The 18,144-nt window shown below is 42.7% G+C and overlaps 1 protein-coding gene across 4 annotated transcripts in view; it reads right to left on the bottom strand.

The window, feature by feature from the left end:
- LOC117362823 (tetraspanin-15-like) overlaps positions 1–18,144 on the bottom strand; it is a 297,713-nt gene that overhangs the window by 49,931 nt on the left and 229,638 nt on the right. For 3 of the 4 annotated variants that reach the window (XM_033949840.1, XM_033949842.1, XM_033949843.1), the window contains one exon: positions 5,553–5,606. The exons of the other annotated variant lie outside the window; for it this stretch is intronic. In XM_033949840.1, coding sequence (XP_033805731.1) covers positions 5,553–5,606 — 54 coding nt within the window. The remainder of the gene's footprint in view (positions 1–5,552; positions 5,607–18,144) is intronic. 4 annotated transcript variants of the gene reach the window in all.

The following is an 18,144-nucleotide window of genomic DNA, read 5'->3' on the forward strand; positions in this document are numbered from 1 at the left end:
TGAGGAGTTTGGCTACTAGCCCTTCTGTTAGTTTGACATAGAGAGGTATTGAGGCAATGGGTCTGTAATTGGATGGTTGATTAGTTGCTCTTTTAGGGTCTTTAGGATTGGTGTGACGATGATTTCGCTGAGGTCATTTGGGAAAAGGCCATCTGTGAGCATGGTTTGTATCCACTGTAGGAGAAGGGCACGGAATTTTGTGCTAGCGTTTTTTAAGAGATATGGTGGGCAGTGGTTGAGGTCACATGATGCGTGGCTGTACTTTCTGTAGAGTTTGTTGAGATTGGATCATTGTAAAGTGGGGAAGTGGGACCAGAGTTGTCCCTGGAAGGCAAGATTACCAGACAGAAACTGACCTATTTTGGACATGTGATGAGGGCGAATTCACTAGAAAAGGAGGTGCTACTCGGAATGGTCAGTGGTAAAAGGAAGCAGGGAAGACTTGGAAACAGGGACAAAGTGTGAAGTTATAAAATTTGCGGATGACACAAAACTCTCCGGTAAGGTTAGATCTGTAGAGGAATGTAAAAAACTCCAAAGGGATCTGGACAAACTGAGTGAGTGGGCAGATAAATGGCAGATGAGTTTTAATGTGGAGAAATGTAAAGTTATGCACATAGGGAAAGGGAACCTGATGTACAACTACATGATGGGGGGGATGACATTGGGAAAAGGCAACCTAGAAAAGGACTTGGGGGTTTTGGTGGATAAAACAATGAAACCGGCAGCACAATGCGCAGCGGCCTCAAAAAAGGCGAACAGAATGTTGGGCATTATCAAAAAAGGTATCACTACCAGAACCAAGGAAGTTATCCTCCCGCTGTACAGGGCAATGGTGCGACCGCATCTGGAGTACTGCGTCCAGTACTGGTCGCCGTACCTAAAGAAAGATATGGCGATACTCGAGAGGGTCCAGAGAAGAGCGACAAAAATGATAAAGGGCATGGAAAACCTCTCGTATGCTGAGAGGCTGGAGAAGTTGGGGCTCTTTTCCCTAGAAAAGAGGAGACTTAGAGGGGATATGATAGAAACTTATAAGATCATGAAGGGTATAGTGAAGGTAGAGAGAGACAGATTTTTCAGACTGGCGGGGGCAACAAGAACTAGAGGACACTCAAAAAAATTGAAGGGAGATAGTTTTAGAACAAATGCTAGGAAGTTCTTCTTTACCCAGAGGGTGGTGGACACCTGGAATGCGCTTCCAGAGGGGGTGGTTGAGCAGAGTACGGTTTTGGGTTTCAAAAAGGGATTGGACGAATTCCTGAGGGGTAAGGGAATCCAGGGGTACAATTAGAGGGTTACTATACAAGACAAAATGCTCTTGAGTAATAGATCACTACAGGTCATTGACCTGGGGGGCCGCCGCGGGAGCGGACTGCTGGGCATGATGGACCTATGGTCTGACTCGGCAGAGGCCATGCTTATGTGCTTATGTGCTTATAAGACCAAAGGCCCATTGGCTGAATACCATCAAGAGTGACAAGGGAATGAACATCAAGCAATTGAAAGAAGCTGTGGAAAACAGGGAAGCATGGTGAGGACTGGCCTACAGAGTATCCAAGGGTCAGACATGAATGAATGGATAGTAGTAGTAGGAAAAAGATATCAATTGAATGTTAATGTATCAAAACAAAATACATTCAAATATCTGCTTGTGAGAGGGACTCTACTCCAAAAAAGCCATAGGGGAGAAAAAGACCTCAGTGTCACACCGGAGGAGCTAAACAGCCAATCCTGCGGACAATCAAACTTCAAATACAAATTTGAAGAAGACACATCCTGGAAACATAAAACTCCACTCCAGATACGATAAGCTTTTTAACAAAATATGTCTAACTGCTGCGATTCTAGTAGTAGTAATCACCTGACTAGTTAATATTATTGTAATGGTGATGATGTTATTGTTTCTTTCTATTATATTCAGCATTGTTATTGTTTTGCTCATAACTGAACTTAATTCTGCTGATTGTATTGATATTGCTGTTAAGTTTTACTTTTTGACAATTGAAAATAAAGGTAAACACACAAAAAAACCGAACAGTGGTTCTCAACCCAATCCTTGGGGAACACCAAGCCAATCAGATTTTTAGGATTTCCACAATGAATATGCATGAGATAGATTTACATGAATTCTGTGCACTGTATGCAAATCTCTCTCATGTATATATATTATGGATATCATGAAAATCTTCTGCCTGGGTGTGCTCCAAAGACTGGGTTGAGAACCACTGATTTATAAGGAGGATGGATGCACAATAATCTCTCATTCTGAGATCATAACATATACAGAAGCATGGAGAATCAGACTATAAATGAGAAGGGCTGGTTGCCCAGTGCACAGAAATTGTCTACTGTAAATACTGTATTATGCTACCAAATCACAGTAACATCTAGTTCAGTACAATAAAGCTGCTGGCTGCCACAGGGAAAGTAAAATACCATGCTTGGCCCTTGTCAACTACCCTTTCTAAGATCAATGCAAAAGATGGATAACTTGTAACAGAATCCTCAGTCCACAAGACTATTATCACAAAAGTAATTTCCTGTTCTTGTCAATAGATTCCATTCTTCACATTTCCCATTTTCCGTTTCATTCTTTTCTATTGAACTGGCAAGCTATCTTGTTAGAGCTCTGCCTCTCCTTGGATGTGAGTGCATCTTTTTTGGTGATAGCTAGCTAGCAGACGATACGAAGTTATTCAGAGTAGTGAAGATGCAGGGGAATTATGAAGACCTGCAACGCGACATAACCATGCTTGAGAAATGGGCAACGACATGGCAAATGAGGTTCAATGTGGATAAGTGTAAGGTAATGCATGTCGGTATCAAAAACCCCATACATGAATAGAAGATGTCCGGGGCGGTACTTGGAGAGACCCCCCAGGAAAGAGACCTGGGAGTACTGGTCGACAAGTATCAAAAATCCCATACACGAATACAAGATGTCCAGAGCGGTACTTGGAGAGACCCCCCAGGAAAGAGACGTGGGAGTACTGGTCGACAAGTCAATGAAGCCGTCTGTGCAATGTGCAGTGGCGGCGAAAAGGGCGAACAGAACGCTAGGAATGATTAAGAAGGGGATCACGAACAGATCAGAGAAGGTTATCATGCTGCTGTACCGAGCTATGGTACGCCTTCACCTGGAATACTGCATCCAGCACTGGTCGCCGTACATGAAGGAGGACACGGTACTACTCAAAAGGGTCCAGAGAAGAGCGACTAAAATGGTTAAGGGGTTGGAGGAGTTGCTGTACAGTGAGAGATTAAGGAAGCTGGGCCTGTTCTCCCTTGAAAAGAGGAGACTGAGAGGAGACATGATCGAAACATTCAAGATAATAAAGGGAATAGACTTAGTAGATAAAGACAGGTTGTTCACCCGCTCCAAGGTAGAGAGAACGAGAGGGCACTCTCTGAAGTCAAAAGGGGATAGATTCCTTACCAACATAAGGAAGTTCTTCTTCACCCAGAGAGTGGTGGAGAACTGGAATGCTCTTCCGGAGTCTGTTATAAGGGAAAACACGCTCCGGGGATTCAAGACAAGTTCCTGCTGAACTGGAACGAACGCAGGTAGGGCCGGTCTCGGTTAGGGCACAGGTCTTTGACCTGGGGTCCGCCGCTGGGCGCGATGGACCACTGCTGGGCGCGATGGACCACTTGTCTGACCCAGCAGTGGCAATTCTTAAGTTCTTATGTTTATACCTGTCTTTGGGTGTAGGCCAGCAAAAAGACAAGGTTTGTTTTATTATCCCTTGTGGCAGGTTTATCCTTGCTGGTTTATAAATTTTGTTCTTAGTCTGTTCCCATGCCTTCAGTTTTATGTATCTTTTTCAGATATCACTATTTCTGGTCTATTTTCATTTGGCTCCCTTCTTCCAAATCATACATTTTGGGTCTGCTTGTTTAGCTGGTTTGTTTTTTGTTTTTTTTTTGGTATATTTTCATTGCATATCTCTTTGCCTAATTACTGAACCAGATACTGGGTCCAGTTGTCTTTCATAAGTTTTGTTTTAGGTATGGACAATTATTGAATCACACATTAGGTTTGTTTAACTCATGTTGGATAATATATATGTCATTTTATTTGGGTTTGGGTCATTTTGTTTATTATGTCCTTTTATGCATCTGATTTTATGATTCTGTTTTTTACGTTCCTTAGCATTCTGCATAAATGATGATGTTGATTTTATCTTGTATATACATATTCTCTATGATTTTATACTACTAATTTATACACTTTTGTATGCTATATTTTTGGGGGTCCCCTGAAGAAGGCGTTTTTTTAACGCCGAAACTGGGATCCTTCTTCAGACCACTGTTTCTAATAAATACTTTATTACTGGTTGGAAAGACTCCTACCTAGCCTTTTTGTTTGACTGTAGATATCCTAAGGCGAAATGCTCTTCTGTTTGTCTGTAGGCCAGACATATTAACTGCTTGTGGTATCCATTATTGTACATGACTGACAGACAGCAACCCACAAGAAGATGGGTCCAATGACCACCCCCTTCAACAGACAGATCCAGAAGAACATGAACAAATAAATATACTACAACAGAGGCAATTAAAATCCCTCTTTAAAGCCAGCCAACTTGTAGGCCAGCTAGCACCTCTAACTTTTTGGTCCTTTATAGGAGCATTCAGTCTGACTGGACAATAAGCTATCTTGAATCCTAGGACAGGCACTCTAGTCTGGTAGATGCATGAAACAGTCCCCTGGAAGAGGTGGTGGAGACAGAGACTGTGTCTGAATTCAAGAAAGCATGGGATAGGCACATGGGATCTCTTAGAGAGAGGAAGAGATAATGGTTACTGAAAATGGGCAGACTGGATGGGTCATTTGGCCATTATCTGCCATTGTGTTTCTGTGTTTTTAATAACTAAGACTTGAATTCATAGGTGCCTACTGGCTCTACGATTGCTGAATAAATTCCTTCATTGTATCCTTTGTGTTGCATGTTCCACCCCTTATCATTTTGAAAATTTGGATTTCATGCAGTGCTTTTGTCAACCTCTCTTTGAAGGTTTACTACATCAAGAATAGCAAGGATGGACGTAAGAGAATTGGCACATGGATTTCCAGGGCATTTTTTTTTTAACTTCCTGAATCAATGTTAATAGACACATTGTACAGATGTATCTATGGGCTCCTTTTACTAAGCTGCGATAGCGGTTTTAGCGCACACTTAGCACTCGCTACAATGACGCGCGTGCTAGACGCTAACGCTTCCATAGAGCTGATGTTAGTTTTTCCGTGTAGCGCGGGGGTTAGCGTGCACTAAAAACGTTACCGTAGCTTAGTAAAAGGAGCCCTAAATGTTTTCTTTGGAAGAAGGAATGGGAAGCTCATTCATCTGTGATATGCCATTTCCATTTCACTTTCTTGGAATGCTTTTCTGACAAAATTTCTTTATAGCCTAATCTTGGTACAGTTTGGAAGCCAATTACTAGCCTCTGTCCCATTCACCAACTCTTTAAAAAGACAATTTGCATAGCTGATTTGCAATGAATACCTGTTTCCAAATATAACCACACAAGGGAACATGTGTTATTACCTCTTTATTAAGTGTCTGGTATCCACACAATGTATTTCTCACTTCTCCAGGGACCTGTGAAATACAGAAATAATTTCAGACTTGCAGTGAGATTTAGATCAGTAGTTCCCAACCCTGTTCTGGAGGACCACCAGGCCAGTCGGGTTTTCAGGTTAGCCCTAATGAATATGGATGAGCGAGATCTGCATATAATGCAGGTGCCAGGCATGTAAATCTGCTCCATGCATATTCATTAGGGCTATTTATTTTAAACCCGACTGGCCTGGTGGTCCTCCAGGACAGGGTTGGGAACCACTGATTTAGATCAAATCAGGAGGATATGAAAACATCCTATATACTGTATATAAGTATAAATAAAATTCTTCCTCTATCTCTGTGTATCTCATATGGAATTGATGGCAGAAAAACAGCAGGGCAAATATGTACAACACACGATTTACATGGTAATTGCAACAAAACCTTTAAAATTTGTTGTTCTGAGACTCTGGAAAATACATCCCAATCCAAATCTCCCCAAAATTCCTTTTTCCATATTAAAAATATTATTATCTGGTATGTCACATGGAACTAAGGGGTCCTTTTACTACGACACACTAGCCGTTTTAGCGCGCGCTAAACGCTAACGCCTCCATTATATTCTATGGTTGTATTAGCGTTTAGCACGTGCTAAAATGGCAAGCGCGCTTTAGTGAAAGACGGGGCATATTTTTAAAAGACAATCAAATATTTTCCACTTTAAATTTTTTTAAAAAGGCATCTTAGTCCTATCTTCTCTGGCATCATTAGAAATTCCAGGGCACTTCTTGAAGAATAAATATGTTAGAGAAAAGCAGACAATGGTCAATATCTGGAAATGTGGGTGTAAGAAAGAAGAAACCATAGATAAAAATAGTGCAGCACAGTTGCCAGCCTTGATATTAAAGAATGCACCATATGATGGTTGTTAATCCCAGTAGTATGTTTACATCAGGGGTCTCAAAGTCCCTCCTCTAGGGCCGGAATCCACTCGGGTTTTCAGGATTTCCCCAATGAATATGCATGAGATCTATTAGAATACAGTGAAAGCAGTGCAGGCAAATAGATCTCATGCATATTCATTGGGGAAATCCTGAAAACCTGACTGGATTCCGGCACTCGAGGAGGGACTTTGAGACCCCTGGTTTACAGTATATTTTAATTTTGGATATGCAATTTGTAAGCATCTCAAAATCCTCTGGCAGAAAAAAAGAAATTAGGTTAAGAAAACAAGCCCCAATGTTTTTAAAAGCCTACATCTTTTATTAATACAGTTCACTGGATGAAAGCAAATCAAATATACAAAAATAATGTTCTGGGCATCCCTATATGCCGTTTCTCATCATTTTGAGTTGTTTTTTTTTCCTTGTTTAGAAATATACTGAAAATCTTGTTCTGAGATGCTTCAGATTGCAGAAGATTATAATAGTTAAATATTTTAGGAATGAGCTTACAATGGGATGCAAAAGCCTTTGAATCACCCAACACACACAGAGATGAAAAGCAAAGCCATGTCCATTTATGAAGCATTGTTTTTGCTGAAAATATAACATAAAAGAAATCAGACCTAGGGTTTCAGTACCATTAAACCTTATTTTGGTTGTTTTCTCAGCATTTCTAATATCTGCATGCAGACACATACAGCAGGTCCCTTAGGAAAGCAGGCTTTTTCTAGCAATTCCAAGGGTTACAGCAAAGAAGAGCCTTTTCTTTACCTTTAATTTGCGCTCTCTCAGGGGAAAGATTTGTTTCAAGGCCTTACCTTCGTACATGGTTTACCTGGGTACCAGTGTCTCAGTCTCACTCACTTTTCTTTCACCCAAAATAATCCCTTCCCCACCATATTTAAACACCACAATCAGTATCAACTTCAAATGCTGACCACAGCACTCACATTTATAATCAGATATTCAGCAGGCACTCAAATTTTTATAACCAGATATTCAGCACCAGGCTGAATATCTGGATATAAAGTACTGCAGAAAGTTATCTGGGTACTACTGATATCCAGCTCCAATACCAGGATAACTTTTAGGATAACTTAGAATAGCTATTTTCGAGTTTTAACCTTTCCAAACAGTTACCCAGCTCCAGTACCCAAATAACTTCTGGTTCCATCTTGGTTCCACTCCAACACTATCTGAAAGTGCTCAATAAAGATTTCCAGCAGTATTATGTGTCTGCCCTAGTGAGCAGCACTTCTCAGCTTCCACACAGAAAAGAGCTGCTGAATTTTGACCATTCAGTCTTATTTAGCTGTATGTATAAAAATATAGAATTTACTGGGGATCAAAATTAGCCCAGCTCACCTGTTAGCAATGTTTGCAGACATGAAAAAAAAGCATAAATCAACATCAGTTAGTGGGGCACACCTATCTTTCTCTTCTGAATTAGCAATTTTCCTCTTTTAGAATCTTCAGATTCTCAGGCACAACTTCTCTCCTTCAAAACACAGTAACACTCCATCTTGGACTAGTAAAACACCTTAGAGCAGTTTTTCTTCTCTCACCGCACAGACTCTCTGTGAACCTCCAATAGACTTCTTGTAGGTGACTGCCCAAAACTTACAAGTACTTCAGGAATTTCTTAACTGACATGTACGATGACACAAAGTTGTTCAAAGATGTTAAATCGCAAGAGGATTGTGAAAAATTGCAAGAGGGCCTTACAAGACTCGAAGACAGGGCATCAAAATGGTATATGACATGTAATGTGAGATGCAAAGTGATGAATGTGGGAAAGATGAACTTGAACTATAGCTAAGTGATGCAGGGTTCCACGTTAGGAGTCACCACCCAGGAAAAGGATCAGGTGCCATCACTGAGGATACATTGAAACCCTCAACTCAGTGTACAGCAGCGTCTAAGAAAGCAAACAGAATGTTAGGAATTATCAGGAGAACAAAACTGAAAATATAATGCTCTTGTACTGCTTCATGGTGCGGCTGCACCTTGAATATTGTGTGTAATTTTTGTTGCTGAATCTCAAAACTGATATAGCAGAATTAGAAAAGGTACACAGAAGGGCAACAAAAATGATAAAGGGGATGGGATAACTTCCCTATCAGGAAAGTCTAAAGTGGCTAGGACTCTTCAGCCTGGAGAAGAGACAGCTCAGGGAGATATGATAAAGGTCTATAAAATACTGAGTTGAATGGAAAGAGTAGATATGATCTGCTTATTTACCGTTTTCAAAAATACTAGGACTAGGGGGCATGTGATGAAGCTACTAAGTAGTAGATTTAAAATAAATTGGAGAAAATATTTCATCACACAACATGTAATTAAACCCTGGAATTTGTTGCCGGGGAATGTGATGAAATCAGTTAGCTTAACAGGGTTTTAAAAAGGTTTGCATAATTTCATAAATTAAAAGTTCTTAAACCATTATTGAAATGGCTTTGGGAAATCCACTGCTTATTCCTAGGAAAAGCAGCACAAAATCTGTTTTACTGTTTGGGATCTTGCCTGGCACGTACTTATGACCTAGGTTGGCCACTGTTGAAAACAATATACTGGGCTTGATGAATTCCAGGCACTCTGCACCTCGAAGGAAGGAAAACAGGCTATACATCTAATCCCCAGTAAATTTACAACTACCACAGGTCACAGGTTTTCAAAAACCTTCATTTACTTTCTGGAGGCAAAACCTACTAATCCCTTCAACTTTTCTTTATTATTTATATTCTCCATATCTTGCAATTCTATGCGGAGTACAATAAAACAGCTAAATAAAAAAAACCCAAAAACAACCATCTCATGCAACACATATTGCAATAAAACAGTCAGTAATCAAGGCTCCATGCCCTCCCTCCCAGGATTAGACTCTTGTCACAGAAACTCATGTCCCACCCCCAAGTGGCTCCTCAGCCTACCTGTAGCCCTTCCTGGGCATAACTTATAGCCCCTGGTGGTCTAGTGGTGAAGTTGGGGCAGAAGCAATACCCAGTTGCTCCTGTTCATGCTAGCTGTGCTTTCAATATGACTGCCCTGATCTCTACAGGCAGCCTCAGAAGCACTATGCAGATAGTGCCATTGAATATCTTTACAGATCCCCTCTTGGAGTTTTCGGACAGTGGTGGGGTAATCCAGGGGCAGAGATTCTAGGAAGATGCAAGAGACAAGTTATCTGGATAGCAGTGATTTTCAGCAGCCCTATCCAAATAGGTATCTGGGTATCTTAGGACAGCCAAAAAGCTGGTATAGTGGATGAATATCACCATTATCTGGATAGTGCCGGCACTTCACTGCTCTATATGGATACTGCTGCTGAATATCTGGATGATTTTTTTTTTTTTGCCTGTGATGGCTGTCATTAAAAAACCCCACAAAAATCTTGTCAGAGAGGTTGTATATGTGGGCAGAGCAAGAGCATGCCATGGGCATGTTGCCAAGTGATGCACGCAAGTTATAATATACTACTTGTATGCATTGCATGGCGCACTTAGTTGTATCCACTTAATGGCAGCCATTGATCAGTCATAAGTAGGTGCATCTATCTTTTGGCATACCAGTGGCTTTGCTTGAATATACTATGATGACTTAGGCATGCCCTTAAGCTGTTAAAGAATTGAGGCTCCTCTTTGAGCCATATAATAATGAGGCATTAAAAACGGTAAGATCCTTGGAACTGAAGTAATATCTGCCAGAGCACACTCTGTAGGATATAGAAAGGAAAGCTGAAAGACAGGTACGAAGGCAGCCAGCTGTTTCAGGGAAGCCTGCAGAATGAACTAGCATTGTTCACTGCCCATCTCCATGAGACCACTCTGGCTCTGAGACCTTGAAAGAAATGGTGGTGATATCATCAGAAACAGGGAGCATAGAACAGTGCTGCATCGGGTGATATCTAAGGTCTGAAAAATACTGCAATAGGCAGTCTTAATGGTAAATTATCAACGTGGACTACCATTAAGACATGCTATTTTACTGTTAAACCCAGTTCTAGTGCAAAGGGTACAGTAGGGTTGACAAGTGGGTTTCTTCCTTTCACCCAAGAGGTTTGCAGAAGGCATCTACATTTGTCAACTCCGCTCCCTTGTGTTACTGGGCAGTGCCTCAGATTCTCAGTTTTTCCTTCTACAAGATAGAAGGTGTCTTTTTTTCTGCTTTGCATCTGTTTTACCATTTTCAGATTTGTATATGACTTTGGAGGCTTCTGGTGTTACAGAGGTTCCCAGAAATCCCAAGACAGCTCTGCTGGGAGAAGATACAACCTCTGTTTTCAGAGGGCTATAGCTGTGTGTGTGTGTGTGTGGTGGTGGTGGTGGAATTCCTTTTTACAGGGAATCTACCTAGCTGGCCTGCACTAATGTTTAAGGCAGCTGAAGGAGAGTTCCCCTGGGAGCGCAGCTCGCCCTGATTTTCAACCGTTGGAGCACAGGCTGACTGGCCCTTTGTTGGTCCAGAGGACTGTAGTGGGTGCTGGTTGCATCCCCCCCCCCCATGCAAAGACGCATTTGGAGCTAATGGGGTCAAGGATTTCAGAGACTTTGAATCTGACTTAAAGGCAGCCCAAAGAAATAAGCCCCTGGAGGAATCTACAAGCTTGTCTGAGGCAGAAATCTTCTTCATGATCCAGCTGCAGTGAGAACTGATGCAGGCAAGGCACCTTCCAGTTATGTGAAAACAGTGCATTACTTTCTATGGCAGACAATGTTGGGGAGGGGAGTCCTGAAATTTGAAGTTTTAAGGGTATCTCATGCTTCCTATAGGGTCCCAAACCTCCAAAAAAACCCTTCTCTGAATTTTTGGAAGTTTAATTAAGCTCTTCCAGGCCGTTTTTTGGTGCTAAAGAGCTGCCACGGTGGCCATCTTCGATTTCCCGATTTTATTTTAAAAGCTTCTATCTGCTTCAAACACCTCAATTTGGTTAATAATCAATTTCTATGGACTTCCCAGATCTTTCTACCCTTGTATCAAGCCAGCTTTATGCTAGATGGTCAGCTGAGGAGCGTCCTTGTGCTATATGCCACAGGGCATGTGAGGGGGCAGGAATGATGGATCTGGAGGAGTGGTCACTGTCCCAGAATGCTCTCAACAAAATTGTGAAGTGCTGGGGAAGGCCGAAAATCAACATGATGGCATCAGCAGACAACAAGAAAGTACCTCGGTACTTCAGCTGGCGATTCGAGCCAGGAAGAACCAGTGTAGATGCCCTAGTCCAGCCTTGGCTAAAGAAGAGTTGTTGTACATGTTTCTCCCATGGCCAATGGTAGGCTGGGTCATTTGAAGAATAGTGACCCATCTTGGGTCGGTGATTCTAGTGGCGCCAGATTGGCCGCATCAGCCATGATATGCGGATCTAGTATGGCTAGAATGGGACAGATATCTCAGGCTGCCCTTATTGCCAACACTTCTATCATAGGGCCTAATTGCTCTGGAGGATCTGGAATGCTTTGATTATACAGCTTGGCTCTTGAACGCGCAGCCTTGGCATAGAAAGGTTACTCAGAGACAGTCATAACTACCCTTCTATGATCCAAGAAGACAGCGACTGTTGCAGCTTATGCAAAGTACTGGAAGACTTTTCAGTGATGGTGTGATAGTCAGAAGGTAGAGTTGTACAAGGATCCCATATCTGTAATCCTGTTGTTTCTTCAGAATGGTCTCAAAAAGGGCCCAGCAGTTGGCTCTCTCAAGGTGTAGGTATCTAGTCTCTCATGATTTAGAGCTCGAGTGCAGAAAGGGTTCTTAGCTTCTCTTTCAGACATCACTAGATTCCTCAAGAGAGCGTTGTGGCTTCATCCTCCTGTGCAACAAACACTCCTTATGTGGAATCTTAATATTTTTTTGCAGACTGTAAGGCTCTGTATGAACCCCCTACAGAATGTGTCACTGATCATTCTTACAGTCAAGACAGTTTTCCTGGTGGCTGTCGCCTCGGTGAGAAGGATTTTGGAGCTCCAGGCTCTGTCAAGTAGGAAGCCCTTCCTCAGATTTATGGAGGCAGGTATGTATCTACGCACTCTTCATGGGCAGAATCCCAGGCAGTTCTGCCCAAGGAGCTCTGTAGAGCAGCTACACAGGCCACTCTCCATACTTTTACAGAGTGGACGTGGTGGCACACATGGACACTACTTTTGGATCTTCGGTGCTCACAGCTGGCTCATTTGCCCCGCCCTAGACTCGGGGGACTGCTTTGGTATATCCCACTTGTGAAGCCCACTGTACCCTTTGCACTAGAATGGAAATTAGGGTCTTACCTCGATAATTTTCTTTCTAGTAGAAGAGTACAGTAGGCTTGATGGCCCGACCTGCCAGATGTTAAGTTAGCCTGCGTTCTGTTTCACACACATGTGGGTGTCTTCAGATGCTTGTCTGTGAATGACCAAGAGAAAATGAGGGTGCTTAATGAACTTCTGTTAAACAAGAAGAGTTATTCATTGAGAAAGGATATAGGAGCTGTATAAATGTTAGTACTGGTTGAACTGAGGTAGGTGGCTTGTTTGGTACCACCTCTGTTTATGATATGCATCCATTGGTTTAATTAATTGTTCTTGTTGCAGAGCAGAAATAACTTGAATTGTCAGGAAGTTCCCTGCGCCCTCCATTGCTTTGGTATAAACTGAGGAACTGAGGCACTGCCCAGTTACACAAGGAGGCAGAGTTGAGAAATGTACGGAAGAGAAGAAACACAATTGTCAAGCCTATTGTACCTTTCTACAAGAAAGAAGATTATTGAGGTAAGAACCTAATCTTCCGTTATTAATAACTAGGTTTCACTGCATAAAATCGGACCTGGAGTAAAATAGCCTATCTTAACGGTAGCCCATATTGATAACTACACCCCTTAATATCTAAGTGCTTTTCGCTAGCAGCTGAACTAAAATACAAGTTTCACTGTACATCAATAAACAGCATTTTTCAACCTTAATTCAAGCCCACTTTTTTCCTCCATTTCAACTGTTTGTGATAGAGACTTTAAAGGATTTTGCTTTTTTATGTAATAAAGGCATGCCTCATCCTTGGGCTCTGTATTTCTATGATGACACCTTTGCTTAGACTACCATATGCACTCCTGGCTCTGAGCTGTTCTGTCACAGCTCATTTCTGTTTAACAACGTGTCAAGCATTGCACAAATGTCATCTAGCTGAATCATTTTGCTCCTTTCTAGTGATAGATTTCTGATTTTCTCCAAACTCTATAAACTTCTCCAGGCTATCTTGCAGTATAATATATTCCCTAACTGAGCACCAAGTCTGTTATTTACAATGTTTAATATTATTTAACCAAATCATATAAAGGGGATTTATTTTGCAGATTAATGACTCTTTGCAGGCAGTGATAATTCTTATGTTGGTTCAATAAAATGAATAAAGGAAATATATGGTATGTAGAACTCTGAACTACCAGTTCATGATGTGACATTCTCATTAAGTTCTGTATAAATTGTTGAGAGAGTGAGGCATTGCTTACCTGTACTAAAACTTTTACTGCTTGGCACTGATGAGTATCTACTGAAAGTTTGCCATTCAGGAGATATAACTTATTCCTGCCCTTCAGCAATAGGCATTGCCTCAAGCAGGGTCAGATAGAAGAGCATTAAGTTTTGCTTCCATATTGCACAGATTCTCAGTCAAAAGGCTAAGGAAAGGCTGTCCTCATCTCATAACACACAAAATGGCTAAAAGAAGGTTGGCATGCACAGTCCAAAATCTGACCGTCATCTCCATTATTGATAGTGCGAGTATATAGATTCCTATTAAATACCCGCTGATCTAGTCCTGCTTTTATCCCCCACTGTCTGCATGGAGATGTGGTCTTAACAAATCCGATAGGGAAATTATCATTATCTCTTTGCACAAATCCTTGTTGTAGCCTAGAGTCTGGCCTAGTTTGAGGTTCTGGCAATTTGAACTTCCAGTTCAGACAGAACCAGTATATATTGGGCTACAGAGCCATGAACTGTCATTCACAACCTCTCTAATTTTATATCCCCCCTCTCAACTTAGCCCTGTCATTGAAGTGATGGTCTTTGGTTGGGTGCCATAAATGATGGTTCCTTCTGGAATCTGGCTAGGCTGCACTATAGAGTGAAGGCCAAGATTCTCTGCAGCATCCATAGCTCTAGTTGCCCCAGGGAGCAGATGCCATGACTGGGATAAAACCCTCTGAGTCACCTGTCTGTCCTACCAAGTACCAAAATTATGGTTGAAATCTGACAGCATGTCATTTGTTAATTTCCTTTTCTCAGAGTATTTGATGAATAATTTATAAATATTCTGAAGAGGAGATATTGGCACATTTCATAGAATTTTGCTCAGAATAATAAAACATTGTACATAATTTGCATACCTCCGTGCACAGAACATGCAGCCATGTTAGCTATGCATTGATTTTACAAATAACCACACAGAATGAAGGTACACATTTGAACCTAGCAATTATATAAATCAACTAATGTATATTCTTTTCCTTTCCTGCTGAGGGTGTGACATATATTTATAACAATATAGAAAAACAGCCTCAAAGACTCAACAAACATTGAGAGCAGGACAACTGCCCAAATGAACTGTGCTTTTCTGGAGCTCAGAAAACTATCACTGGTTGGTGTTGCCAGAAAAAAAAAGAGAACAGCTAACAACCCACTTTATTGTAGGAAACAACGGAGAAAAGAGGCCCATGGCTGTTAGCAAGGGCCGCCACAAGATGGGGGGGGGGGGGGGGCTCTGGGGACACAAAGCAGGTCGGGAGATAGGAGGACCAGTAAGGAGCGGAGGGGAGGAGCAACGGTAAATTTAATGTTAGTAGCTTTCTCCCGGCGCAGCCATTTTCAATCGGCGCGCTGGGGAAACTGAACATACCTTGCGGTCATCGAAGCTCCCTACCATCGCTACCAAAAGGGCCCGGGACGCTTGGACGGCGGCTAGGGCCAAGTGGGAGTAGAGCATTCACTTGAACGGCGGTGCCTACTTGTTTGTGTCGATGAACGGACCTCATGGGCCCCTACTTGGGCTGAAGGTGACCCTAACCTGGAGGGTTGTTAGAAAGTTTAGGATAAGTTGTTAATTGGCAGGTTATCGTTAGTTGAACATTGTTATTCATAGTCATAATTATTGTATATGATTGTTGATAATTTGGATTGTGTTGTAACCATGCTGCGGCCAAAAATAAATACTTCCTTAGAGGAATTCAACCCTGGTGTCAGACTCTATTTATGGGGTGGGGGGACGGGGACGGGCGGAGAGGAGGTAAGTATCAGGGACCTCAGTGAGGCCTCCCCATTCTTGTGGTTTCTGCTTTAAAAATTTGCATCTTGGTCAAGAACTGGCTCTCTATTTTGGATCTCCTGAAGCAGTGGGGTTTTCTGCGAAAGTGGCCCTTGTCAAGACTATATAATTTGAATCAATAAAAGGACTTATGAAAGACTGTCTGATCGAAGATGGTATGGTTATAGCAAATGGAAGGAATTTTTGAAACAGGTTGAGGGTAAGTTCAGCTGAGGGCCCAGAGTGTAATGCTGCAGTCTGGAAAGATTTCAATGTGACACAAATTTTTTGCTTAAGTACTGGGCACAGAGAGTCAGGAATAAAAGACTCCCTACATGAACTAAAGATAAGTCTCCTGTTTTATCTATTTCCTTTCTTTACATAGTTTTTTGTTTTTTAATAAACTTCATGGGAAACTGTATAATTGGAGACTATAATTGAAAGTAGGTCCAGCTGGGAGTGAAGTGTTGTAATATGGAAGGATTTTAGTGTGGCGCATCTTGCTTCAGTGCTCAGTAGGAAGAGACTTTGGGCTAGATTCACTAAAAATAGCGATTCAATCATTGTTGGCCGATTTTCCAACAGCGACTGAGTCACTATCAAGTTTGCATAAGAACATAAGCAATGCCTCTCCTGGGTCAGACCTGAGGTCCATCATGCCCAGAAGTCCGCTCACGCGGCGGCACAACAGGTCCAGGACCTGTGCAGTAATCCTCTATTGATACCCTTCTATCCCCTTTTCCAGCAGGAAATTGTCCAATCCTTTCTTAAACCCCAGTACTGTACTCTGCCCTATTACGCCCTCTGGAAGCGCATTCCAGTAGTCCACCACTCGTTGGGTAAAGAAGAACTTCCTAGCATTCGTTTTGAATCTATTTGCATGCAAATGATTTGCACAGAGGTGCAAATCATTTGCATGCAAACCCACCAGAAAGACCCCCCCTCCCCTGAAGAAAAAAGCAGGAGGGATGCTCACTTCCTCCTGCCACCGGATGCCCCCTCCCCCACCAGGCCCCCATGCCCCTGTACCTTCGAAGGCAGGCATGCCAGCCGGACGCAGGCAGGAGCCGTCTGGCTGGCCATCAAAAACATGTTAGGGGATCCGGGTAAGGGGGATGGTCTGGTTGGGGGTGAGCTATTGTGGGGGGGGGGGGAGGGGTGGTGTTGAACTTTCAGGGAATAGGAGGGTCCGGGGGATGGTGGTGGTGAACTTTCGGTGTGGTGGGGGCAAGTTTTTGAGAGGGGTGGGGGTAAGTTTTTGGGGGGTGTTGGCATGAGGGATTGGGCATCCCTCCTGCCGGGGAACATTGTCAGGGAGTGGGTGGGGGTGTCAGCAAGAGGGATTGGGCATCCCTCCTGCCAGGGATCATTGCAGGGGGGTGTCAGCAGTAGGGATTGTCATCCCTCCTGTTGGGGGCCATTGGAGGGGGATTACCGGTAATGGGGTATCGAAAGGAGGGATTGGGCACCCTTCCTGCTGCCGATCAATGTGGAGGGTTCGGGGGATCACAGTAGGAGAGATCGGGCATTTCTCCTGCCGGCGATCATTGCAGAAGGGTTCAGGGGATCACGGCAGGAGAGATTGGGCATCTCTCCTGCCGGGGAACATTCAGGGGGTTTGCAGCAGCTTTGGGAAGGAGGGACTAGGCATTCCTCCTGCCATGATTATTACAGGTGTGGGGGAGTGGGTTGCCTGGGCCACTGAGCTGATCACGGCAGCTGCGCTAAGCTCAGTGGCCCAATTTGGAACATATACCTGTTTTGACTTGATCTAAGTCAAAATGTGTAAGTTCTGTCCAGACAACCTGTCAAACATTTTGACTATGGCTGCCGGACGACAATCTAGGTCGGCCCACATCCCGCTCACCTCCTGCCTTACCCACTCCTCCAAAAACGCCCCTTTTTGCTCTTGGTGCACAGAGGCAAAGAAAAGGTCTAAGCTAGTTTTAGATACGTCTACAACCCTGTTCAATTATTATCGGTACTTGGACGACCTGTTTTTTTGATTGTCCAAGTACCAATTTAGGCGGTATTTTAGACGTATTTCTTTTTTGATTATGAGCCCCATACTGTACAAATATTGATTCACTGCGACCCTGTGATTAAGGAATTACACCTCTCAAATTCCCTTCCCCTTTCATCTCTTCTGATCGCAGACAACACCCCCATCCCCACAAAAATATCCATTCATAGACCATGCAAGTACTGTCAATCAACAGTACTCTCTGGGAAAGTTAGATTTTTGAAGATCTACAGTGGTTGTGACAAGATATAGCCAGCCTCAGCACTCAGCATCAGCCCCTTGTAAAAATTTGTAGAAGGTCAGGCGGTAAGTAATCTTTGTTTCCTTTGGTTTTAAAAGGCTT

Source organism: Geotrypetes seraphini, chromosome 6, assembly GCF_902459505.1.
Source record: "Geotrypetes seraphini chromosome 6, aGeoSer1.1, whole genome shotgun sequence".
Taxonomy (NCBI): Eukaryota; Metazoa; Chordata; class Amphibia; order Gymnophiona; family Dermophiidae; genus Geotrypetes; species Geotrypetes seraphini.